Here is a 27207-nt window from a genome sequence, read left to right on the forward strand (position 1 = left end):
TGCTGATTTTTTAGCACTTCAGTATACAGTACAGTGCAAATTAAACTTATCTCGTCAGAAACTCTATCACGATCATAAATTCTTATGATAAGAATGGAAAAAGGCTGTCAAATACGTGATCCGTTCGTTGCTCTAATCAATGGGAATTCGTGGCGAGTTGCAAGAACCGAAATTCGAGTTATCGGGGTAAATTTGACCCAAATTTTGATCGAGGGAAACGAAATTCAGTTCGACTTAGCAGGGTTTTCGAGTTACCGGGTTCTACTGTAATTACCATAATAAACATTTTAGAATACTGCATCTAAAAATTACAATTTTAGCAAAAAACTTCAACAATGTCTTCAATTTATATATATTTTTGCAACATTTAACAGGGTCGTAACGATTTAAGCATAAAACTGCAAATTACTTACGGAGTAGAGAAATATTTCCTGCTGTCCCACTTTAATTTAATCAATTCAAAATGACGTGGTAGCGGTGCTTGAGAGATTGTGCGTGGTCAAAATGTTTAGCAAATTTTGCAAATTGCAAGAAAAAATTCAGGTGGAGCCACGGATAAAATTATTTAATAGTCTTTAAAGAATCATTCTGCAAAGTTTGGTGCTTTTATCAACCGTGTCACGATTTCTTCAAAAATTTGCCCTAAGCGACCTGACTAAAAGACAAGGCAGGTTAAACAAAATGAAAAAACAAGCAACAAAGCCGGGAAATCCAGTACTTCATTTAAAATATAAAAGTAAACAATCACGATGCATGGTTTTAACCACGTGGATTGACTTGTAGTAAAAAAAAAATTGTCTCTGACGTTGCATCTACTGCGTGTTGGCAGTGCGTGGTTGTATCAACAAATCGCCAGAAAATTGCTTGTGGTTCACTTGTAAAAATTGTAGGACTTCCGCTAGTGTCACAGACTACAAGAAAAAGGTTCTTACTGGAAATTAAAGGCATGCTGTACTTTAACAACCTATAAATTGGATAGACTAAAACAGTACAGTTCATATGAGCACTGAGCATTTGTGCTTAATAAAAACAAAACCTTAAAATCCCGATAAAATCATCGTTCACTTTCAGTGGATAGTTTCGATCACTAGGTATCACGTTTTACATAGTTCTCATAAATGCAATTATTATATATTCAAAATATTTCTCCGTTTTTGATTGGCTTTCATTCCCCGGTTTATTCCAGCTAACCGGCAAGCGCCGACCAGATTTGGAAAAAGGTCCTATTACAGGACGATTGACGGAATAATTACCTTTTCGACGGATTGACGTCAATCGTCGTATAATAGTTTTAGTTTTTTTCTTGGACGATTGACGTCACGCTAACGCTAACTAAAAAAATAAAATCATAAAATCTGATAAAAACATCGTTCACTTTTAGTGGAATAGTTTTGATTGTTAGGTACTAGGCTATACATAGTTTTCTCTCAAATCGACTTATAACTCCAACTACAGCTTGGATTTGTTGCTGTTCATTAATGGCCGCAGGTATTTGTAGTAGCCTGGCTGAACCTGAAATGAAATAACAGCTGCATCATTATCAACACCAGGCAAAGTTGTTAGCGCTGAGCTCATTCAACTTTATAAGAGGCTTTAGAATGGGAGGGGTATAAGTGGTAAATGGTTAAGTCCATTCTTTAGCACGGAGCGACTTAGATAGAGCACTGCGCCTTCCCCTGAGTGAAATGCTGGCGCTAACTATACGAGCACCGCGGCTTTCTCACCTATCCCTATAGTGGTACTATGGGACCACGCGCTTTTTTTAATAAACATCTTTATTGATACAAAACAAACAAAAAACAAAAGGAAAAAAACACTCAAAGCATCTTTCGGTGTTTGACCAGCGTGTACAACGAAACATTTGACTCATTGCATGAGCGTAAGGTTCCTTTGAACAGTTTGAACTTAAGTTACAATTAAGGCAGTAGACATCGTTCCTTTTACGTTGTATGTTTTAGTCATTGTATTAATAATAAATATGTCTGTGACGTTCATTCTCCACAATCCCGCTTAATACGGATACCCGTGGTGTTCGTATTCAACTGGGTCCTATGTAACCATTTCAAGTTTTTCCGTGGACACAAATTTAGTACAGCCTAAGTTATTTAAATTATTTTCAGATTGAATTCAAAGATTGGATTGTTAATTTGTTTTTTCATATAAATACATTATAAAATATACTAGCCAGCACTACCTGCTCCTTATTTAAGACTGATCTCTGAGCCCATCTAAAAAGGTCTTCATATACGTTGCCATCGTAGCGTCCCAGCGCTGAATTGAGCACATAGTCTGAATAATCAAAGGCGTCTACCAGAGACACTGCTTCAGGCCTGTACGTTCAAAACAACAATAGCATAAACCGTTGCGTAATAAACTAAAATACAAGACGACACATCTAGGGATAGTTGCACTGCATACTTGGAAACATGGTTATTGCAGTTTAGCCGGGGCCTAAGGTGGCTTACTACAGTTTTTACGTGGCTCAAGTGCACACTGAATGGTTTTGCAAGGTGGGCCGGAGAAGAAAGGGATTTTATAATAAAAAACATCGTCCAACTTGAAGCTTTTTACGTTATAAGAACTACAAACCTGATTTTTTCCATCAAGACATACACTTGCTGTCGTATGGTTTGAATCTGGGCGCAATCCAGAACTCCAGCCTACGAGGAGAAAGAAAGAAAGAGCATAGAATCCTCCATAAAAGAGCACCTTGTTAAACGTAAGGAATCTTTCAGTTTGAATTCTCCTCACTCAGTATTGCTTGTATTTATAGCAGCGATCATAGGTTCTAGCACTGAGTGGTATATCAACACTACTTTGTCGATTAATTTAATTAGAGCTGTTGTTGTTTTAGATCTGCAAGATGCCGCTTTCGTATTAAAATAGCAAAGATACATATTTTCCTTACCTCAAGAAAACCGCCTGAATTCTCAGAAATACCATACAGGACAAATAAATCTGCCAGAGATTTGAGTACCCTGCGTAAATTGGTGCTCACACCAGATAGCTTCTCCATTGATTCCAATAGATATAACACCATAACGCAGTTACTGTAGCCCTGAAAATAAATGGATAAAAGTTCTTTGTTATGGGAGTGTTGTAACGCTCCATTTTCTGACCAACAACCCAATAAGACAAAACTATAAAATCGACTAAAGGGGCTCCACCTTAGAGCTGGCTTCTTGGAAAAAAATCTAAATTTTGTGTGCTTGTGGTTTGTACTATAAAACCATAACTGTTTGCAGCAGAGCCTTGACTGTTAAGTTGGCGTTATTTTTATGCCGCCTCATCAAATTTAATTAATGATATTTGTCCGGTTTACCTTAGCACAGCGTATCAAGTCTACAGACACTTCATTCCAAGCATCGGCAGAATCCATTCCAGATAATATTCTGCTTTGCAATCTTCCGGCAACAGTCATCACCTCGCTGCAGATTGGAAAGAAGATAAACAGTCACTCAAACTGTTGCTCTGTTTTAGGTCCGTCCGTTTTGGTACGTCGTGAATAAGCCGTTTGTGAGGTGCCGGTAGTTCAGTTGTTGCAATCTGTTGAGAGGCGTTTGTTCTAAGATTGTGTACCAGCTTTCTAGAGTCCGTCGTTACCCATTTACTGTTGACAAACTTTACAAGAGTCTTACAGCCAATAATATCACGGCAAAACTGACCAATCAGCTTCAACGGACCACACTTATGACATTGTCTACTGACGACAACTTTTCGCTTGACTCTGAAGGTGACTTTCTCTCGAGTTGTCGAAACATCAATCACCAATAACAGTTCTTTTGAGAGCTACTTTCGCCTGGGCGATAAAACTATACGAACTACTGAACGTAAAATTTTCTAACTAATTTAAATAATCCACACTCAGTTGAACATACCAACGTCTGGGTGTCCTATATCTCACTCTCACTTACTGCCCATTGTGCCCACTGGTACGCAGGGTTGTCCTATATAACACAATATTAATACATTGTGACTCGGGTGAGGACAAAATAACATTATTATTTTCTGACCTTGAAGTTCTATCTTGGTAAAGCTTCCTCTGCACTCGAGGATCCAAGAATTTTTCGCCTCTTGTTATAGGGCACAGCTCTGGTTTTCGTGACAAAAATGGAAGTAGCGAGGGAGGCGCCTTGCCCTCTTGCACTTGAGAAGCACTTTTCATCAGATACCTGTTGACCAAACAAATCATAACGCACGCACAGGTATTCAGTTGTATAGCAATAGTCCTGCTATTCTAACAAAAAATGCTGTTCTTACAAACTACGCGTGACGTACCAACACGAAGGAGAATTTGGAAAAGTAAAAAACTTATTGTGCGCATGCCAGTCTTTTCAATTCTCCCATACTGAGCAAACAAAAAACATTGACAGTTTCTTTGTTTTACCCATGCCGTTCAGTGCCGTTACAATTACCGTTCCGTGCCGTTACAGTTACCGTTCAGTGACGTTACAGTTATCGTTCAGTGCCGTTACAGTTACCGTTCAGTGCCATTACAGTCACCGTTCAGTGCCGTTACAGTTACCGTTCAGTGCCGTTACAGTTACCGTTCAGTGCCGTTACAGTTACCGTTTAGTGCCGTTACAGTCACCGTTCAGTGCCGTTACAGTTACCGTTCAGTGCCGTTACAGTTACCGTTCAGTGCCGTTTCAGTTATCGTTCAGTGCCGTTACAGTTACCGTTCAGTGCCGTTACAGTCACCGTTCAGTGCCGTTACAGTTACCGTTCAGTGCCGTTACAGTTACCGTTCAGTGCCGTTATAGTTAACGTTCAGTGCCGTTATGGTTATTGTTTAGTGTCGTTACAAATACGGTTATCGTTCAGTGCCGTTACAGTTACCGTTCAGTGCCGTTACAAATACCGTTCAGTGCCGTTACAGTTACCGTTCAGTGCCGTTACAGTTACCGTTCAGTGCCGCTATAGTTAACGTTCAGTGCCGTTATGGTTATCGTTTAGTGTCGTTACAATTACCGTTCAGTACCGTTACAGTTATCGTTCAGTACCGTCACAGTAACCGTTCAGTGCCGTTACAGTTACCGTTCAGTGCCGTTACAGTCACCGTTCAGTGCCGTTACAGTTACCGTTCAGTGCCGTTACAGTCACCGTTCAGTGCCGTTACAGTTACCATTCAGTGCCGTTACAGTTACCGTTCAGTGCCGTTACAGTTACCGTTCAGTGCCGTTACAGTTATCGTTCAGTGCCGTTACAGTTACCGTTCAGTGCCGTTACAGTCACCGTTCAGTGCCGTTACAGTTACCGTTCAGTGCCGTTACAGTTACCGTTCAGTGCCGTTACAGTTACCGTTCAGTGCCGTTATAGTTAACGTTCAGTGCCGTTATGGTTATCGTTTAGTGTCGTTACAATTACCGTTCAGTACCGTTATGGTTATCGTTCAGTGCCGTTACAGTTACCGTTCAGTACCGTCACAGTTACCGTTCAGTGCCGTTATAGTTAACGTTCAGTGCCGTTATGGTTATCGTTCAGTGCCGTTACAGTTACCGTTCAGTGCCGTTACAGTTATCGTTCAGTGCCGTTACAGTTATCGTTCAGTACCGTCACAGTTACCGTTCAGTGCCGTTACAGTTACCGTTCAGTGCCGTTACAGTCACCGTTCAGTGCCGTTACAGTTACCGTTCAGTGCCGTTACAGTTACCGTTCAGTGCCGTTACAGTTACCGTTCAGTGCCGTTATAGTTAACGTTCAGTGCCGTTATGGTTATCGTTTAGTGTCGTTACAATTACCGTTCAGTACCGTTATGGTTATCGTTCAGTGCCGTTACAGTTACCGTTCAGTACCGTCACAGTTACCGTTCAGTGCCGTTATAGTTAACGTTCAGTGCCGTTATGGTTATCGTTCAGTGCCGTTACAGTTACCGTTCAGTGCCGTTACAGTTATCGTTCAGTGCCGTTACAGTTATCGTTCAGTACCGTCACAGTTACCGTTCAGTGCCGTTACAGTTACCGTTCTGCAGTGCCGTTACAGTTACCGTTCAGTGCCGTTACAGTTACCGTTCAGTGCCGTTATGGTTACCGTTCAGTGCCGTTACAGTTACCGTTCAGTGCCGTTACAGTTACCGTTCAGTGCCGTTACAGTTACCGTTCAGTGCCGTTATAGTTAACGTTCAGTGCCGTTATGGTTATCGTTTAGTGTCGTTACAATTACCGTTCAGTACCGTTATGGTTATCGTTCAGTGCCGTTACAGTTACCGTTCAGTACCGTCACAGTTACCGTTCAGTGCCGTTATAGTTAACGTTCAGTGCCGTTATGGTTACCGTTCAGTGCCGTTACAGTTACCGTTCAGTGCCGTTACAGTTATCGTTCAGTGCCGTTACAGTTATCGTTCAGTACCGTCACAGTTACCGTTCAGTGCCGTTACAGTTACCGTTCTGCAGTGCCGTTACAGTTACCGTTCAGTGCCGTTACAGTTATCGTTCAGTGCCGTTACAGTTATCGTTCAGTACCGTCACAGTTACCGTTCAGTGCCGTTACAGTTACCGTTCTGCAGTGCCGTTACAGTTACCGTTCAGTGCCGTTACAGTTACCGTTCAGTGCCGTTATGGTTATCGTTCAGTGCCGTTACAGTTACCGTTCTGCAGTGCCGTTACAGTAACCGTTCAGTGCCGTTACAGTTACCGTTCAGTGCCGTTATGGTTATCGTTCAGTGCCGTTAGTTACTGTTTAGTGCCGTTATGGTTATCGTTCAGTGCCGTTACAGTTACCGCTCTGTAGCTTTCTCGACCAGTCAGAAGTAAAACCAAAACCAATTTTGAAACACGTTTTCTTGCGGTTACATGTATTCGCTTTGAGTTTTGATTGCTTCGTGTGATTGTCCGGATCTCTTGTGATTGGCCATCACGGTTTTACGAGACTTAAACCGAAACCACTCTAATTCGTCATGTCTCAGGATTTGCCAAAAACTGTCAACAATAGATCAAGGAGTTGTTACCTAGCTACTTGTAAGTAAAGGACGTCATTATCTCCCTCATAAGTACAGGCTGCATTTAACAATGTGTATAACTCAGGCAGACCACTGCACAGTAAGTAACCATGCCCACCACAGGCCAGTCGACATGTCTCCGCATGATGCATGGATGTTGACGAGCTGAATGCTTTAAGACCACTGGTGATGGCATGGACCTAGGGACACAAGTCACCAATCAACGGAGGATTCAACAGAGTTTATAAAATTAATTGCACATCGTTGGAAATTGACAGCCAATCGTAGATGAATAGCCTTGAAAAAAAATTAACATGATATGAAACCTTTGTTGAAGAATTTTTGGAAAACAAAAAGCTGCGCGTGTAAGTATGTTCAACTTAACACCAGGCTGCAACCCTCCAAATTGGACATCGTTGCAAAGCAAGACCGGCCAGGGGGGGGGGGGGGGTGATCCTTGCATTCAACAAGGAAATTGTAATGTCAGAACTAATTCATATACTTACCTCTGGTAACATAGATAAGTCTCCAGCAGCAATTTTCTTTTGCGTTTCTTTAAACAATCTCCATACATGGTCAAAAGTAAACTTCGTAGCATAGGCCATGGCTAAGCCTGGTAACAGTTTGTACTGCTGAGTTTTGTAGGCGATAATCTGAGCCTCGGGTTCACTGTTGTAACAGAAAAAAGACATAATTTCTGCAGGATACTTTCCCCAAACCCGTTTCCTGTTTCAGCTAGAAAAGGAGTCCGAAATACGTTTAGGTAAAAACACTGAAAATCAACCGTTTTTTTTTTTTTCCTGTAGCTAATCTTGGTGTTCGACAACGTGTCGTAGGGCCGGAATAGACGTCAAATTGTGACCACCCAAAGCTAATTGCCTGTCAACTAACACTTTAAAAATAAGAGATTTAGAGACACGAGTGGAAGTTTAAGATTAAGAGAAAAGGCGTGGGTAAAAGGACTATGACACGGGAATTTCACAGTTTTTTGGTCAAAACTGTTTTGAAATAAGTGGGAGGTAACTTAACCCATAAAAAAACATTATCTTTGAACATCTAAACGAAGGTATAACCTTAATTTGCGGATAGAAATCAAGCTACGGCTATAAATATCGATTTTTTTGAAGACGCGAGGAAACAATTTGAAAAACGTTTGCCTAACGTTTTCAAATTGCAATCCGTTTGCATCCGAGGCATCCGCAGCCAAAGATGTCATTTAACAGTTTCAGTGCTCTAATATAACCATTTTTAATAAAAAATGGACTATTATTTTTAGATTTCAAGCGACGCAAATATAAGTTTTCGCGGTTCAAAAATCTGGTAAAATCCGTGACATAGTCCCGAAACAAGAACCGTATGCTATAGAGTACATGTAATATAAAACAATATTGTCTTAGCATTGCAAGAAGTGGTAATTCACTTACCCCGGTTTGAGTTGACTCTGTCGCCGCACTGCACTGTAGCGAATAGCAATAGTTATGGCTCGGGATAACTGCCAGAAGGAGTCCCACACAATTGTTGCACGTACAAAACTCATGGTGCCATATAATAACTTTGAATTTGCTGGTTTTGTGAAGGTTCCATCAGGGGAAAGCTGTTGGTGAAAATGAATTCCTTATTGAAGCTTCTCAGATAAGAAAAACACTTTCGCTTTAAACCTGCGCTGGGTTAGGTGGATTCTTCTTTGGCTAAAATAGGCCAGGAATTTGAAGACGCAAATTAATATATTTTTTTTCTCTTTGGTATATATCTAGAACTACGTCAGTAAACTATTGTTTAATGCGGATTCTTAAAAAGAATTTCAAGTGTAAAAGGTGGCAGATGCGCTTGATAGGTAAAACAACTAATAACTAATTAAATTCTTCTCTTCTTCGGCAGTAGTTTGTTCCTGGCTTTAAGCAATCTGTTTTGTAATAAACTTTTCTCGCATTACGCTTCAAATACCGCAAAATTTCGATTCGAGTGGAGGTTTGAGTGGACAATTTTATATACTTATATTTACTGCATTCTTGTCCACTCAAGCCTTGACTTGAAACCACTTTTCGTATTCAGTGGTGCAATTGAAGGAAAGTTCTGGTACACAAATGTTGAAGTGAATTAATGCAGTTGTAGGTTGGTATACAGCTATTTCAATTGACAAGACCGAATGGTGGTCTGGGTATTCACTGAAACTTTGCATATTGGCCTATAGGAAATGTACACTTTTGGACGTGAAGAATTCATGAATTTGTTTTCCTCTTAGGTGGCCTTTTCTGTAGCTTTCTTTCACTGTTGAGTAGCTTTGAGTTTTAAAAAGTCTTCTAAAATTTTGTGTGGTTGAAATAAGGTTGTTTCCACATGTCTGCAGAGAAAGTAAACGTGCAAATTCGCGTTTGTCATGTCGTTATATCTCATAAACATTGCTCCCTTCTTCGCCCATACCTACTTTCAACCTTCAGTTGTCCTTAAGCCTTGGTCGGACAACGTTAATTGAAATAGCTGTATTCTCACGTTGTAGTGAGTGCCAACACTAACGATTACTAGGCAAAGTTAGCACAGAAAAATCTAACACTTTACCTTTGCAAGTGCCATTAGCATTTGGTTGAGTGGAACTCGCACATGTTCAAACATTAGGTATCCATTGTCACCTCCGTTAAATGTTGCAGAAAACTTGGCTCCAATGTCTCCTATTGTTATACCTACAGATACATGAAATAAATGATCTCTGTAATTAATTCAAACAACGGTATCGTAAACAGTCTAGCCCATATTATAGGAAATTAACGCGTCATGAAATTAACGCGAATTTCACATTTCGCGTTAATTTAAGTCGCGTTAATTTTTGTTAACGTTAATTTCCGCGCCGTAAGTTAAGTGGAGCGTTAATTTCCATGACGTTAATTTCCATTATTTTGGCCCCAATTTTTCGTTACAGTACAGATGTTCTTGACTCTAAGGAAAAAGCATAATTTTCTCTTGCCACTATCATTGATACTGCGAAGAACGCTCAAAGTGGGAAAAGTACCACGAACATTGTTTTCGTTTAAGATTATACGCCTACAAGTGTTGAACTAAACTCGTCCCTGTTGTGTACGTCGCGTTAATTTCCTTTATTTTGAAATGTTACCCCCTAAGGTCGGGGTTTTGTTCTGCTCTCCTCAGATTTGCCTATTTTTTGTGTCCTCATTTTACTGTCTCACTTCAGTTACACTTCCTTTGTGGACCGCTTACTACTATGGATACACTGCTTTCGTGGACCGAAGCTTTAGTCAGGGAAAGTTTAAGACGGTTTACTGAGATGTATCAGCAAGCGACATTCAAAAGCACTGTCCGTAATAGAGGGGTGTCCGGATTAAGTTGACTTTGCAGAAGAGTTTTCCAACAATTAACAACTAGAAAAGACAACTGTGTTTTGTTTTAGTTAAAAAGCATGCAGCGACGTCATAACAAAAAGTAGACGATTCTCAATTCTAATCCACAGGCTGTCGACATTAAGGCTGGAGTTAGAAGTTTCTCTTCTGTTCTCCACTGCAGAGCAAAGCCAGCGTAAGCCACACCCACATTACCCAGACGAATTTCCTTTTCTCTCTGCTCCATTTAAGCTTTGATCTGCAGAGAGCGCTTGAGGTTAGTTTCAAGGCTACATGTACAGCGGAATACTGAGTTCTCAAACTTCTGTAGTACTTTGCTTCTTGACTTGTTGTGTGTTGAGAGTTTTATCAAGCTGTATTTTATTGTATGCACCTAAAATTCTTCATATCCAGTGACGGTGAACATCATTTTCAAAATACATAAACCGATACATTTTTGGCCGGCAAAATTCCTTCCTGTGATAAGGCACCCATCCTATGATCAAAACTTAGCCCTTAAAAAGTCTTTTGAACAAGTAAAAGCCCACTACTGGGATTTTAAATTGCTGGGATAACAATAGACTGCAGACAGTCCCCTCTTTCAGCTAGTTCACTGATATTATATGTATATATGAATATATGCATGTAATTGACCACTCCCCGAATGGGGCTTTTCAGGGCCAATGTAAACTAACTCTGAAACAAATATTGTAAATGAACGAAACATGATTAAGAATCCCAACTGGCAGGAGGCAGACCAGTTGGCTATTTACAAGCGTAGCCGAGGAGTTGAATTCGGGGCTTCCGAAAACAACACCAGCTAGTGGTCAGAACAGGACTTGAACCCGCGACCTCTGGATTTCAAGTCCGGCGCTCTAACCACTCGGCCACGCTGCCTCCCTATATTCTTCTACTTATACTCATACTTCATGCTCATGGTTGCTCGATTGTCTGGAAGAAAGAGGGGAGTGCATGGAGTCCGGAGTACAAGCAAGTAGCTGTGTTTTAAAAGGAACAGTACCTTACCAGGCAGAGGCTGATGAGTCTGCATATCCCGTAGCTGAACTATAAACATCTGTATTCCGTGATCCTTTCCATCTACTATTAGCCTTGCAGGCACAGTGGCAAAGTTTGAAGACTTGCCCACTGAAAATTAAGTCATAAGTATTTAGCTTGATGTCAAAGGGTAGGGCAAACTCGTTCAAAGCAATTGTGTCTGCAAAGTTCAGTAAGCCTAGGAATTGAGATAAAACTATCTTGGATAGGGCTTGATTACAGATCCAACGCAATGAATTGATTTAGGTCATAAAATTCAGGAGCAGATTCAAGATTTTTAAAATGGGGTGGGTGACTGATAGCAAGGAGCTGCCAAAACGAGTTATACTTAATCGATCAATCAATTAATCAATCAATCAATCAATCAGCCAACTAAGTAATTATTTTCCTATATGTGGCATGCCACCAAACTGTTGTAATTTGAGGCCCAATGGATTTAGAGGGGCTGGCTAGTCATCCAATCCAGACCCTCCCCAACTTTTGAAGATTTTTTATAAGCACTTGTATCCATGGATATTTTAATTTGGATCTAATCAGGTCAAATTAAGAAAATTCTGTGAAATTTTGCTGATCCAAGCATAAAAACCAGGGTAAGATTAACATATATACAAGCACTGTACAGACAAAGCACTTATACTGAATCTTTCCTATAAACTGTGTTATGACGAGAGCCCTTAATTATGTAAATAATCATCAAGAACAGATAAGTGTACTGTATCAGTATTTTCCTGTGCTTTTTTCCTGACTGGAGAAACCAGTCACATTCATACATTTTGCCAGCCTGAGACTATGTAGGTGTACATACAATTTCCTGGCCACCATTTGCATGCTGACAGTGACGGTGAGTGAATAACAAACTCTTGCGTCCTTTTATCATATGTTGCTGTAGTCTCCAGGCCACGCACATAAGTACCTTTAAATAATTTAAACATAAAATTGCATTTTGTACAAGGAGCAAAGGAATTGCAGCATTACTTTTATACTTATTAATTAAAGCTGATTTCCAGTCCGTACTGCGCAGACTTGGGGTTTGTTTTCGTTTTTGTTTTGAATTCGTTGAAACGTTACACTTCAGTGACAGCATACATGAAGTTTTTTAGTCCGTCATTACAGTTCGTTTCGTTCAAGAATTTCCGATGAGCTGAAACGTCGGTTTGAAATAGCGTCAAGGTTCCTCTACTCGTTATTATTTGTTCTGCAAGGATATCTGGCGTTAATTATGAAGAAAAAGTTTGTTGCGGAATGTTTAGTTTTGCTTGTAAACATTCCTTCGTGTGGGCTCACATAAACATTGCAGCCGAGATTGCGCAGTACGGACTGGAATTCATCTTTAAATGTATATCACAATATTTGAGTTCTTTATTTTTTCTGCATTGTTTTGAGCAAACAAGATTATTACCGGTATTTATTAATTTCACTTGTGAGCTAACCAGCAGTTTCAATTTACTGTTCAGGCACTGATGTGTGCACAGCATACTCACCATGACCTAGTTCAGTCTGTGCATAAGTTCCAATGATCTGATAGGACTCTGCAAGGGGAAGCCACTTGGCTTTTTGTTGTTCAGTTCCCTGACTCTAAAACAGATGAAATAACTGCACTGTGACTGACAGTGAACTTTTGTGATATATACTAGTTATGCAACGCTTTCGAGTGGTATACTATGGAATATCCCACGAGTCACTTGTATTTTCTCGGTATACACACGAGCCTTTAGGCGAGTGTGTATACGAAGAAAATACAAGTGACAAGTGGGATATTTCATAATATACCACGAGAAAGTGTTGTGTAACTATTTTATACCATGCCATAGAAAATACGCTCACTAAATTTCATCGAGAATAAGATCGCAGCGCACGATGGGAAGGTTGGGTTGAATACCGTCGAATATACAACGGCTTTCCTGTATTCTGATTGGCTGTATTTTCTATGGCATGGTATAAATAATATTATATACAAATCATCTGCTGACATGGGTTATCATTGGTAAACATATGCTGCCCGTTTTAGGACATTCACTACTAACTTTATGACCTTGCTACCTGTACCAACGTAATAACATTCTCTCAATGTAAGTATAAAAACATCCATTGCTAAGTACTAGTAAAGTGTGTGTCAAAGAAAAACATAGGTAAAACTAGTAAAGTGTGTGTCAAAGAAAAGCATAGCATAGCATAACAAATGCATTTTTCAAAATGGAACGCAATGAAACGCATTTATAGCGTACCAACGGAAAACGAAATGCATTTATCCTTCGTAACAACGTAATAGCGTACCAATGGAAAAGGAAACGCATTTATCCTTCGTAACAACGTAATAGCGTACCAATGGAAAAGGAAACGTATTTATCCTTCGTAACAAAGTAATAGCGTACCAATGGAAAAGTAAACGCATTTATCCTCCGTAACAAAGTAATAGCGTACCAACGGAAAACGAAATGCATTTATCCTTCGTAACAAAGTAATAGCGTACCAATGGAAAAGGAAACGCATTTATCCTTCATAACAAAGTAATAGCGTACCAATGGAAAAGGAAACGCATTTACCCGTTCTAACAATGTAATAGCGTACCATCGAAAAAAAGAAACGCATGTCAACCTTCGTTACGCATTTACCCTTCATAACGATATAATAATGATAGAAGAAACGCATTTTACATTTTGTAAAGAAGCTTTTTCTAAAGGAAAAGAAAATCATCGCGCAATGCTGTGAGCAATGATTTTGCAAGAAAAACGCTGATAGTGAAACATTTCAAAATGAAATGTAAGTCTGGGATAGGGTAGGGATTTTTGGCGTCTTGTCTAATATAGGGTTGCAAAGTTCAGTTAAACATGGTCTGGTATAGGGTAAGAGGTACAAAGCCCACTTCTCATCCAACGGTGAATCAATAGGTAGATCACCCTCCGTAACAACGTGAAAGTGTACCAGCTGGAAAAAAACGCCTTTCACCCTTCATAACAACGTAACATAGTGCTTCTCTGTGCTAGCCAGCCAATTAAGCTTTTAAACCACTAAATTATTCTTAATGGAGAGAAAATTTGTGAAGATTTTGTCAGAATTCAATGTTTATTAACTTCAACAACTGTTGACTTCCCAAGAATGTACAAAAGGAAATACAGAAAAATTGCCCACTGCTACTTTTAGAATAGTAAAGACAAAAAAACACGTTGCTGAATGGCCCACCCTGATTGAATAAAGCTTCTTATCTACTTATCTAGACTGTTTTTGTATGTGTAGTTCGCCAAATTTACAACTTTAGCAAAAATTATTTGGCTTTTGTTGTTGTTGATAGGTTTGGCTTTTAATGTCTAAGAATTAATTGCATCAGCCTTTATTAAAAACTATTTAATACATTCAAATACAGCAATTCATGATACATATATTATAATTTAATACATATACATATAATACAATATAATAATCATCCGTTACTACTTATGAAATATTATGAACATGATTTTACAAAGTTGACGCATTTTATTTAGAACATTTCTAATGATAGCAAGTAACAACCTATGGTAAATAAAGGTGACGGGCCTACACGACTCCTACGTTCGTGACATTTGTAACCTTTGCCGTTTTATGTTGAGTTCGGTCTTTCGACCTTTTTTTGCTTCTGACTTCTTTCTGAGGGTACTGTTATTATTTGGAGGCTTTATGTATTGAATAGAGCCGTAAGATTGTGGCCATTTAAGTGTGTAGAGGTCATTAGTCCGCGCTGCGTGGTTTCCGTTTGTAGAGTTGAATGACACCTCTAAATCTGTACTCTGCCACATGTTGTGCTAGTTCAGTTTGTTTTGGCTCAATTATATTTGCAAGATATGCTTTAGGCTCTCAAAATGTTCGCCCTGGAAGGACAAGATCTGAAATGTTCCGTGAAAATGTAAACTAATTGCATTTTATTGACGCCGGGCCCGGCATTTTAATCAATACTGTTGCAAGATGTATTGTCTTATCACGGATTTATCTTTTGTCCGGCTTAGCCAGAGACTGTTTCAGCTTTACTATGAAAAAGCTGAAAGTTGGTTTTAGAGAGACATTCTGTGTTGTAAAGGCTATTCTTCTTGCATTATTTTGATCGAGCGCTCTGTCTTTCAAGCTCGATTTTTAGGATTTTTAACCTCCTTTGTTCGTTGCGTAATGTTGGCACCACAGGATCGAAAAGAACACAACGTCATTGGCTAACTGTGTTAGCCAATAGAAACCAGACATTTTCGATCCGCCCCTGAAGGGTTAACACCACCAACAGTTTGTGCCAAGCCGCAGAATGTCTAACATTCTCGTACATGTACATGAACAAGTTGCGCTAGCAACTAAAGAAAACCAAATACCGGCAACTGATGAGATCCACATGGAGGATCGAAACCATGGTCTTGCCTAAACTAAACCATATAGTGGCATATACAAAACGAAAAACAGTCAGCAGGACTTGCGCGTAAAGTTTTCAAATTTATATTTGAATCATGTGGTGCCAACATTACGCAACGAACAAAGGAGGTTAAAAATCCTAAAAATCGAGCTTGAAAGACAGAGCGCTCGATCAAAATAATGCAAGAAGCATAGCCTTTACAACACAGAATGTCTCTCTGAAACCAACTTTCAGCTTTTTCATAGTAAAGCTGAAACAGTCTCTGGCTAAGCCGGACAAAAGATAAATCCGTGATAAGACAATACATCTTGCATCAGTATTGATTAAAATGCCGGGCCCGGCGTCAATAAAATGCAAGTAGTTTACATTTTCACGGAACATTTCAGATCTTGTCCTTCCAGGGCGAACATTTTGAGAGCCTAAAGCATATCTTGCAAATAGAATTGAGCCAAAACAAACTGAACTAGCACAACATGTGGCAGAGTACAGATTTAGAGGTGTCATTCAACTTTACAAACGGAAACCACGCAGCGCGGACTAATGACCTCTAGACACTTTTAAAAATGGCCACAATCTTACGGCTCTATTCAATACATAAAGCCTCCAAATAATAACAGTACCCTCAGAAAGAAGTCAGAAGCAAACAAGGTCGAAAGACCGAACTCAACATAAAACGGCAAAGTTTACAAATGTCACGAACGTAGGAGTCGTGTAGGCCCGTCACTTTTATTTACCAAAAAAAGAACGCCTGATCTGATTGGACACAAAATCTTACTATCTGCAGTTAAACTTTTAAGAGTTTGTAACATGCACATCACAGTAGACGGTCATCTCTCAGTAAAAGGACAATCATGATGTAATTCCATCATCCCCTAATATCCTTGATAAATTTTTGTTCAAAATGTAGCGAATTAAAGCTTTACAAAATAGCACCCCGTCAAGATATTTGGCTATTTAATTTAGTAACGAGCAAGGGTCCTGCTCGACCTTAATGCCCTTTACAAATTCTAACGCTGACTTTGAGCATAAAACAACGCTCATAATGTTCAAGACGAGAATCTTCGGTCTTCAAAAGTTGTTAACATGGCAGAAAAAGCAACGTCTTTTTAACGGTTACACATGTGTAACAAAACTCCCTGTTAGACGGAAACCTCTCTAAGACGGACAACGAACACTTCGAAACCGCCAATAGACCCGCACAAGAAGTGTTGTTTTTGGTGTGAATGAGACTTCAAAGCTTCCTGTAGACATAAAACTAAGTTAGTCAGCGCCTTAAGGATACCAAACTTACCAAAAACAATTCGCTATTACTCCTCTGCTTAAGTGTAATGTCAACAAAGAATTAATTTTTTACTTACAGTATTTCATTTTAAGCAAATGAAAGTGAAAAAAAATCAGGCTTGAACGGAATCGAACCCAGGACCTCTGCGATACTAGCTATAGTGCTATCAAGCCAACTGGGAGCTGGTCACTTGTGAGTTCGTAATATACCCGTGGATGGAGAAGATATGAAATGAATATATGAAATTCATATATTTGTACTGCGGATATACATTTTAAGCAAATGAAAGATCATAGCAGTAATGTACTCAACTTAAGCAGTTGAGAAAAGCAAGCCTGAACAAAATTCAGGCTTGAACGGGAATCGAACCCATAACCTCTGCGATACCAGTGCAGCGCTCTAACCAACTGAGCTATCAAGCCAACTGGGAGCTGGTCACTTGTGAGTTCGTAATATACCCGTGGATGGAGAAGATATTACATGAATATATGAAAATAATATATTTGTACTGGGAATATACATTTTAAGCAAATGAAAGATCATCGCAGTAATGTACTCAACTTAAGCAGTTGGTTCGTAAAACCTCTCAACTTTTGCTTCAACAAGCGGAAGGGTCTTTTTTAATTCTGATTATAGTCTTGTTCCGGTTTGCAAAGTGAGTGTACAGTTAAGTTGTTAGACTAGAAGCCGTGAACGTTTATTTGAACACGCAAATACATATAGACATGTTCAGTTTGCAACAGGTATGTACTGCTCACTTTTTATAAGCAGTAAACTATCGATTGTAATAAACAAACAAGTTAATTTTCTGATATTAGTTTTGTTCCAGTTTATAGGTTTTACTAAAGTAAGCGACTTTAAACTGACTTTAAAAAGATGTGAATTCAATGTGCAAAGCTTTATCATCTCAGAATTTCTGGTGCATGTTACCTCGACTCTCTATAAGGCGGAAACCTCTCTAAGACGGACAGTTGGGGCCGGTTCCGATTGTTTCGGTCTTAGGGAGAGTAGACTGCAGTTGTCTAACATAGAAAAAACAACGAAGGAGTAATACTAACGCAAAAATAAACGAGGATAGTTTTGCCAGACCAGGATTAAGATGGATTACGAACTACAAACTTGAAAAATTTTGATGTGTGACGCAGCTCCTTTAAGGAAGAAAAGGGCCACCTTTTGAACGGGACCCATATTTGGAAGGAATCAAATTCCTATACCAAGTAAATTGATCATTCGCAAAGGTGTATCCTACAAGGACTACAAGGTCCTATTATAATGTTAAGAAAATTTCATTTTTTGCTTGTATAATTTCCCAATGACAGCTTGGCCAGTTTTTAGGCAAAGGAGAGAAAAATCGCACTTAAATACTTATGTATTTGCGTGGGCCGGAGTGACTGCGAGTGTTATGACCTGGTTGATAAAACTTGAAGAACCCTCTTTTAACGGCTTTAGGGTAAAGCAAAAGTCTAGTTTATTGTCAATTTGAACAAACTAACAAGGTTGAAAGTTTCTAAGTAACTATATGACGCCTCAAAACAGACAGACAGATCAGCAGGCTAAGGTTGCTCCATGGCTAAGTTGGACATTGATTATTTTCAATACAATTGTGGAAACACAATGTGGGCCAGTGGCATATTGCAAGCACGGTAGACAGTAAACATTTTTTTCCCTTTCGTAGAAGGAATATCTCAATTAAGGGGAACGGCTAAACAACTATTGATCGAGGTTTTGGAACAGAAAGAGCATTTATTTAGTAAGCAAGTCTTCAATAATAACATGCAGAAAATTACTGAGATTTTTCTCCTAAAGTCACTTTCCAGTCAATTTGGAGAAAGAGGATGGTGGTTATCAGGAGGTTGACTAGGCAACTGGGTCGGACAGACAGTGATCACCACTTGAGTACGCAGCTGATAACGTCAAGGGAGCACGCCCAACGTTATACGACCGCGGACAAAACAAGAAATGCGTTTTACGCAAGGAACGTAGGATTTTAGTTATTTGTTTAATCATGGCAATCGAGTAGGTTGATCATTAGAAGAATTACCAGCAAGCGTTTATCTTTAACACTAAAACTTAGAAAAATAGGATGAAACCTATACCTTCGTCAACACTGCTTTGAACGTACCTTTTATGATTATCCGATTTCACAAATATCCACGCTTACTCTTTTCGATTCCCTTCAGAATACCGTAGCTACTTTTTTTTTCCTCTCAGGAAAAATGATTTTTCTTGTTCAAACGGAAGTAAAGTGCAAAGGAGCCCTACTTTTAATTGACATTGCCGCAGTCAGTTAGTTTCCTGTCTGCTCATTTACGCTTCCAAAGATGACATTTTTTACGTGATAGTTTTCGGAGCATTCCTTTTAACTTATTCAAGAAGGTTCACGAGATAACCGATCCTACTGGCAGTTGCGAAAGTTGGCAACGATTTAATGGTCCTAATTTTAAGACTTTACCACTTGTCTTTACACCATCACTTGTGCAACTTTTCAGGTGTTCGTCTGCCTTCTGGTTATTTTGCGTATCTCTCATTGCCCTTGCGGAGCTTGGATAGCGGTCACACAGGCATACTTCCACTATCCAGTCTGTGTTCATTTTACAAACAAAAGAAATCTGAATCATAAATTTCAGGAGCATTGTAGTCCAATTTTAAGACAGCTAAATATTGTACAAATTTCTCGCTGGACCGCGACATAAAATTCAAGACCCGCAAAGAATCTGTAAGTTAAAATTTCTAAAAACCGTTTATCCCACAAAATTTAAGGAATCAGTTATAATAGATCTTTTCTATTATTCGTTAAATTCTGTCACTTTATAAGCCTGAATATTTTTTTTCCTTTTCAATCTTATTTAATATGTTAAACCTGTAATTTGTTGTTAGTTGTCATAGCTATAAACTGCGTGCTTTTCTTATACTAATAATTTACCCCCCAAATATAATTATCATTATAGTATGTTATTTCCTTTCTTTCTGTTTATATGTTAATTTTCTGTAGTCTTTTCGACCTGTTATTTATTTTTATTTAATGTTAATGTATACTGGCGTACTGGCTCCCCTAGCCTCTATGGTTATTCCAGACAGCCACTACTCTAGTTTTATTTCAACTGAAATTAAATTATTAAATGTTTGTAAGGCAATGGAGGGTACATATAAAGATGTAGTTGTACACCGAGATGTTCAAGTGATAGTAACCATTTGTGCAGATGGCAGTGACAGTTTGCCAAGAGATGGAGAACTTGTAGTATTTGCGAATGCATCAGAGACCATCAGATACCGATATATCTAATGGAGTTAACCAACATCTTTTACAAAAGAGAAAGCCGTTTTCTCACTTTTTTGATCGAACGGGATATTTCTTTTCTTTCTGAGTGTTTCCTATTCTCATCAAAATATCAATAAACTTCTTTTTGTAGTTTTGCGCAGCACTCCTGTCAACTTTCCGTGTCGAGCTGCCACAAGCCAGAAGTGCATAATTGTTACAATAAAAACGTTGCTTCTAGACTGATGAACCTAAAATTAAAAACGAACTGAAATCATCATAGGTTAATGGGTTTTTTTTTCTGAAGTTGAATAATTAGCTAAAAGGGTATTTTATAGTGCAAATTCTACAAATGGTTATAAATGCCATTGATACCTATGATGAATTGCGTTCATCCTATCAGCGATAGGATGAATAAGCAGAGCTATTGGCGCTGCGATAAGAGCCAGTGCTTAATTCACTCGGTAAAGGTAAAAACCCACTTAATTGATGGTAACGGAGCACAGTTTAAAACCTCTACCCCATTTTTAAATAAATGCGCTGAAATAATTTGAGGAACAACTAGTATGCCGTTTTTTTTTTTACTTTATCTCAAGTCGGTACCCTAAAGCTACAAATATAGAAATTCCGAAGAGCCGGTACGACAAGTACTTCTCGGTGCACCTAACGAAAATTTTTTACTGTAAATGTCGGAACACCGTTTTCACGTAATAAATGTCCTTTTTCGCGATTTAAGCCTTATTTTAAACGCTAAGAAAGGTGAAACTTTTTGGATACGCTAGCTGGAATTTACGAGCCGCTGTTGCCTTCTCGAAAATCTTAACTGGCCTTTTTTCGTATCCAAAACGACACTGTTCTCTCTCCAAAAAGGTCTTCCGAAAAGAGATTCACCGAAACGGTCTGTTCAGTTCCCCTTCGTTGTTACGGCCTGTATTTTAACTGTTTACGTACGTTATTACCTTGGTACGCACGTTGTATTTAGCTCTGCTTATTCTGTCATCTTATTACGTTATTACCTTGGTACGGACGTTGTAGCAAGCTCTGCTTATGCAGTCTTCTTATTACGTTATTACCTTGGTACGGACGTCGTAGCTAGCTCTGACTATTCAGTCTTCTTATTACGTTATTACCTTGGTACGGACGTCGTAGCAAGCTCTGCTTATGCAGTCTTCTTATTACGTTATTACCTTGGTACGGACGTCGTAGCTAGCTCTGCTTATGCAGTCTTCTTATTACTTTATTACCTTGGTACGGACGTCGTAGCTAGCTCTGCTTATGCAGTCTTCTTATTACTTTATTACCTTGGTACGGACGTCGTATCTAGCTCTGCTTATGTAGTCTTCTTATTACTTTATTACCTTGGTACGGACGTCGTAGCTAGCTCTGCTTATGCAGTCTTATTATTACTTTATTACCTTGGTACGGACGTCGTAGCTAGCTCTGCTTATGCAGTCTTCTTATTACTTTATTACCTTGGTACGGACGTCGTAGCTAGCTCTGCTTATGCAGTCTTCTTATTACTCTATTACCTTGGTACGGACGTCGTAGCTAGCTCTGCTTATGCAGTCTTGTTATTACTTTATTACCTTGGTACGGACGTCGTAGCTAGCTCTGCTTATGCAGTCTTGTTATTACTTTATTACCTTGGTACGGACGTCGTAGCTAGATCTGCTTATGCAGTCTTGTTATTACTTTATTACCCAATGACCGCGGAGCATTTTTCTTATTGGGGGGGGGGGGGGGGGGGCTAACTAGTGACTTGAAGTGGGGGGCTTTAGAGACTCTTATTCTCTTAGAAAGTCTTTATTTATTCGGAAATATTCGGGGAGGCTTAGCCCCCCCCCCCAGCCCCCCCTGCTCCGCGGTCCCTGTAATACCTTGGTACGGACGTCGTAGCTAGCTCTGACTATTCAGTCTTCTTATTACGTTATTACCTTGGTACGGACGTTGACACAATAATACTAAAAATATCTCACCAGTGGAAAACGCTTTAATTAAGAGAAACTCGTGCGGTGTGCATTCAAAAACGAAGGGGTTTAGGTACGCTATTCATAGTAATAAGAATTGAAAAATAAAAAGAGTTATCCTATTCCAGGCATGGTATATTGGTAAAATAATTATTAAGTACCAGACTGTTTCCTAGAGGTCAGCCGAGTTGGCTATTGCTCGTATAGAAAATGAGGACAAGAAGTCCAATTGCTTTACTGTAGAAACTGCAAAGGATTGCAGTCCCAAACGTACAATTTTATGATGGTTCTTTCAAGCCATATTAGCGGAGCTCCACAGCAGCCCGAAGGGCCGCAGAGCGGAGCCCCATACCCATAGAAAATTCACAGAAATAGGAAAACCATGAACTTGAGTTTTCATGGTCATCATGGCTAGCGGGCGCGTACGTCGTACGACGTACGGTGTTGCACACTTCAGAAATAGATAAACCCTCATCTATTTGTTACTGGGCATCCAAGTTATGGTCAATTGACAGCTGTCAATACAAGGTATCCGCTGACCAGTATCACATGATCATATCGCGGGCAGGTGTATAACTCATCGAGGTAACGCGTTTTTATAAAGTTGACCGCTGACCGAAAAATGGTTTTCTATTGGATTGCGGGCTCATTAACTATTTTTTATGCCTACGGTCAGTGAATTCAGATATTTTAATAAAGGGCAAAGTAAATTACCGGGGAGCTCCGCTTTTAGGCTTGGCTAAATCTATTTAATAGGTAAGAAAAATTGTCCCTTCAAAGGGTAACATGCATGCGGCCATTTTCTATCAGTGATTGGCTGTGTTCTATTGGAAATCCGCGAATCTGATCAGATCTCCCACTGTTTTCTATTCGCCGATAGAAAACAGTCGCGCTCGCGTAGCTCTTTAAGCGGTAAATTTTCTTGATTTTTTGTCTTCAAAGTGCACAATATTGCATGTAGGTATAAATTTTAATTCTTTAGAGTTTCTACTAAAACAATTAGACTACTCGCCCTCGTTTTCTATGAGCGATAGTCAACTCGGCTGTGCCTCGTTGACTATTTGCTCATAGAAAACTTGGGCTCGTAGTCTAATTGTTAAATAGAAAACACTGGGAGAACCAATCAGATTTATGGATTTGCAATAGAACTAGTTGATGATTTTTTTATACTAGGTAAATAATAGGGTTAGGGTATGGGTTGGAGATAAATATTTAAAAAAAAAGTGGTTCACCCAACATTTTCCATGTGGTATTAAAGTGGATAAGAGGTTGGACAGCAAATCCAGAGGTTGCGAGTTCAAATCCAGTGCAGGTTAGTAAAAAAAATGATAGTACTTAGGGGAGGGGGATAATTAACAATTAGACGGCGAGCTCAAGGTTTCTTTTGGCTGATAGTTGGCGAGGGGCGAAGCCCCGAGTCAACTATCAAAAGCCGGTAGAAACCGAGAGCGAGCCGTCTAATTGTGTTAGCATAACCCACTGACCGATCTATTAAACACAAAATATAGCTAGAGTTGATTTATTGAAGGTTTTGATTGATAAAATCAGCGAAGACTAAGCGCGCGCTCCGAGAGCCTTCTACAGATCGATAGTAGGCACCTGTTAAACCAATCAGATTGCGCGATTACCAATAGTAGGTCAGTGTGGTTATGCTAATAGCACATAGTAGGGAGGGTTAATAAGGATGGTGGGGATGGGGGTATTATGAGACTTCAAGGGAGGGGACCAAGGTGTTTTACTTTTTCCACTTATTAACCTAGACATAAAAAACTAGTATGAAAAAAAAAACTAACTGGTCAAAACAAAACAAAAATTAACTGAGATCAAAATTAACTGCAACATATCAATGTAGGTTTTGGGGGACACTGTCTCAAAATAAGAGACATTTGTATTTATTTTTTGAACAATGTTTCAAGGTCCATACCTTAGGTCTCTGCTCATCCTCATCAAATTTGGTCAAATGACCAATCTTGCCGAGATCTTTCATGTAGTGGTGTCAGTTTATTGATTGGTTAAAATTTTGAAGCTTGCCCAAGTTCCCTGCGCAATTTTGAAAATATGGCTCATTGATTTATGTCCAATGCCTCCCTCTATAGGAATTCTATATGCATGCTGAGAGCAAGATCAACTCAGTCTAGCTAGCTGCCTTAGAAAAATTTTGCCTTAAATATAAAATTAATATAAATTTTTAAATTCTAATTAAGAATAATTTTATTTATTGGTGTACATGTATGAAGATACCTTTATAGTGGGAATGAACATTCCTTTGCTCAGGCTATATGGAAATAGACTTGTTGCAAACCTGAAGAAAGGGAATTAAAAATCATTACTAACACTGGAACCACATTAAGGTGACTGTAGCCTTTCAAGAGTATGCTTTCAAAATATTGTTTCAAGCCAAATTACTTTAAGTTCTTTTTAAGATATTTTAAAAATTTGAAACATGTGAGTTATCCACAAAAAGTTTTTTTTTTCAATACTAGTGAAAAAATGTTTTTATAGGCCAATTAGAATGTGTCAACCATGGAGTTTCATGTGATGTTTTTTGCAGCAATCTCATCAGTGGACTTCCTTAATTTATACTTATTGTTTTCCTTTTATTGCTTTCATCTTACCATAATATTATATATGATTTATTACACAGCAACCTACTGCCCGTGGCCATGATGGTCAGAAATTTTTACCCACCACAAAATTGACAAAAACGTTTAATCCCTTATTGGAGGCTAATTTTATGCCAGCGACACCCGACAAGTTATCTTATTGGCTATGTTAAAATCTACTTAACATAGATGAGCTATTAAGTAAAAAAATTGAGAAATAGCTTATTATATGAGAAACCAGGCTGGTTCATGTGGCCTTTTCAAATCCATAATGGAATTTGGAGTTTCTGCGTAACTGTAAGGTTTTACTGCAGGGAAGCCAAATGCTGTATTAGTGATAATTATTACATCTATATTACGTCTCAAGTTTCCATTATTATAAAGTAAAACTATTAGTAAACTCTCCTCAGAGGAGAAAGAAGAGAGAAGGACACAAAACTCCTCCACAAGGAGAGTTAATAGTTAATGGTGTTAATAACTTGAGTTATATAATAAGAAGCTTGAGACGTAATATAGATGCATTGTATTAACATTGCGACAGACCAGTTAACATTTGAAACCCGCAATGTAAACTGCCTTTGCTCTGATTCAAATACCATTAAGTAGTTATGAACTAATTTTAATGCTTATAAATGCATGACCAGAAAATGTAAAAAATGTCTGGAAAAAATACCTTTTTCCAAAACACCGCATGTGGTTATTGGGTAATAAGAGCGAGATGTCTAAGGAATTTGAGGGGTGTCCAATGGTAAATACAAGACTTTGTGAGACGGCCAGACTGATATCTTTTCTGCGAGCCCGAGACCTTTTAAGCTTTTCAAAAGAAATTGAGACTCCGAGAAGGCGTTTAAGAAAATTTCAAGATGACGAGACCCCTGAAATTTGGCTAAAATTTTGCATGCAAGACACACATTTTTTAAAGGACCATTCACCACCCCTAACTTGGTGTTCCTTAGACAAAATGAGACTTCGGCCGGCAAACTTTTGTCTAAAGCAGTTTGCAGTGGTTATATACACTCAACTCTCTCTAAAACGGACACTGTTGGGACCAGCTCCAACTGTCCGTTTTAGAGAGGTGTCCGTCTTATAACTGACTGTAACTGACTGACTGAAAAACAGCAGGGACAGGACCAACATCAGGTGTCCGTCTAAAAGAGAGGTGTACATCTTATAAAGGTGTCTGTTAAGAGAGAGTTGACTGTAATTTTGTAAACTCAAATACCTTTCTAAAATGTACACGTCTTCTGGATCAGTGATTTGATGCTCCTTGGTCAGCTCAACCAATCGTAATCCTTTCTGTAAGGCCCTTTCATAGGCATGTTTGCGGTCCAGTATGTATGCATCTTCTTTACTAAAGACAGGATCCTTCACTAATAATGACTCTTTAAATAAAAACAAGGGAAAGGCAAGATAGGAAACAGGACAACAATGCCTTGAATTTTTGGTCCTACCTTAGTAAAGGTTTATAACTTACTACCAATAATCACTGTAACTTGGACTGGCGCAGGGGGAGGCTTGTTGGAAAGCAGTCGCCCCCTGTTTTCAGTTACCCGGTTACCACCCCCCCCCCCCCCCCTATCCCCAGGGCCAACCCTTTTATCTTAAATTCTCTAGCAAGGCTCTCCTGTTTTAGAAACGCTACTGTAACAGTTGTACCAGGTCATCAATATCAGCAACTTAGTTAATATGCTTTCTAATGAGCTTGTTATAACCTATTAACAAAGGTAATATCAAGGTTATGTTTACCCAGGAATCTTTTTCTCTCCGTCTTTTGTCGTCCTTCATGAAGCAGGTAAGTCAGCTCTGTTGTGTTAAATGAAGCTTTTCCTCGCTCTTTTGCTAAGTCAGGATTCACTTTGGTAGCAGCAGATTTCATTATGTTATGAATCGCGATATAATTTCTAGGATTGCACAAGCTGCTACCGTACAAGGAGCAAAACTTTGTTATCTTTGCTCCCTCGCTTCAGGTCCCCTCGGCCATTTTCAAGATGGCTGCCATATATATGGTCGTCACGCAATCCAGGTTAACCCAGAAAAGATGTAAATGGAAGAATTCTACGGAGACAGTGTTTATGTGTCCCCTATTTGTAGAGGTGTTTCTCTCTTGTTTATGTTGTTGAAGATATGATGATCTTTAGTGTTGTGCTTGCATTTGAATGATATATATTGCAAAGACGCGTGACCAAAAAGTCCACGAGATTTGAACCCATGTCTGCAACCTGTTAGCAGCTTGGGTCTGTACTTTATCAATTATGTATCCCTTATTATAGTGTATTCAGATATTTATATATTTTCTTCTGTATCTCGTGTATGCCCCTGTATTCTAAAGTATTCTCCTGTATTCCCCTGTATTCTCGTGTATTCTCTTGTATTCCCTTGTATTTCCTGTATTTTCATGTATTCCCCTGTAT

General features: G+C 39.0%; 1 protein-coding gene and 1 non-coding gene across 2 annotated transcripts; both read right to left on the minus strand.

Annotated features, from left to right (window-relative positions):
* Positions 1-329: 329 nt before the first annotated feature.
* On the minus strand, positions 330-26745 carry LOC144666845 (peroxisomal acyl-coenzyme A oxidase 1-like). Its single transcript, XM_078528249.1, has 16 exons — positions 26543-26745; positions 26019-26178; positions 24435-24495; positions 12804-12897; positions 12128-12235; positions 11293-11412; positions 9494-9615; positions 8362-8531; positions 7444-7606; positions 6947-7137; positions 4014-4172; positions 3323-3428; positions 2909-3058; positions 2590-2660; positions 2195-2330; positions 330-1512 (listed from the first exon to the last, which is right to left on the minus strand). The coding sequence occupies exons 1-16, from the start codon at positions 26670-26672 to the stop codon at positions 1450-1452; spliced, it is 2004 nt and encodes a 667-aa protein (XP_078384375.1). The 5' UTR covers positions 26673-26745; the 3' UTR covers positions 330-1449.
* Trnat-ggu (transfer RNA threonine (anticodon GGU)) lies at positions 17319-17392 on the minus strand. Its single transcript has one exon. It is a non-coding gene; the product is annotated as a tRNA-Thr (tRNA).
* Positions 26746-27207: the final 462 nt, after the last annotated feature.

The sequence above is a fragment of the Oculina patagonica genome, chromosome 9, assembly GCF_052425735.1.
Source record: "Oculina patagonica isolate OP01 chromosome 9, crgOcupat, whole genome shotgun sequence".
In the NCBI taxonomy this organism is placed as follows: Eukaryota; Metazoa; Cnidaria; class Anthozoa; order Scleractinia; family Oculinidae; genus Oculina; species Oculina patagonica.

Coding starts and splice junctions, on each gene's coding strand:
- LOC144666845 (XM_078528249.1), bottom strand. CDS start 26,672: ATGAAATCTGCTGCTACCAAAGTGAATCCTGACTTAGCAAAAGAGCGA. Junction 12,236..12,803: donor ACAGACTGAACTAGGTCATG/GTGAGTATGCTG, acceptor AATTATTTAAAG/GTACTTATGTGCGTGGCCTG. Junction 1,513..2,194: donor CAGTCTTAAATAAGGAGCAG/GTAGTGCTGGCT, acceptor ATTTCATTTCAG/GTTCAGCCAGGCTACTACAA.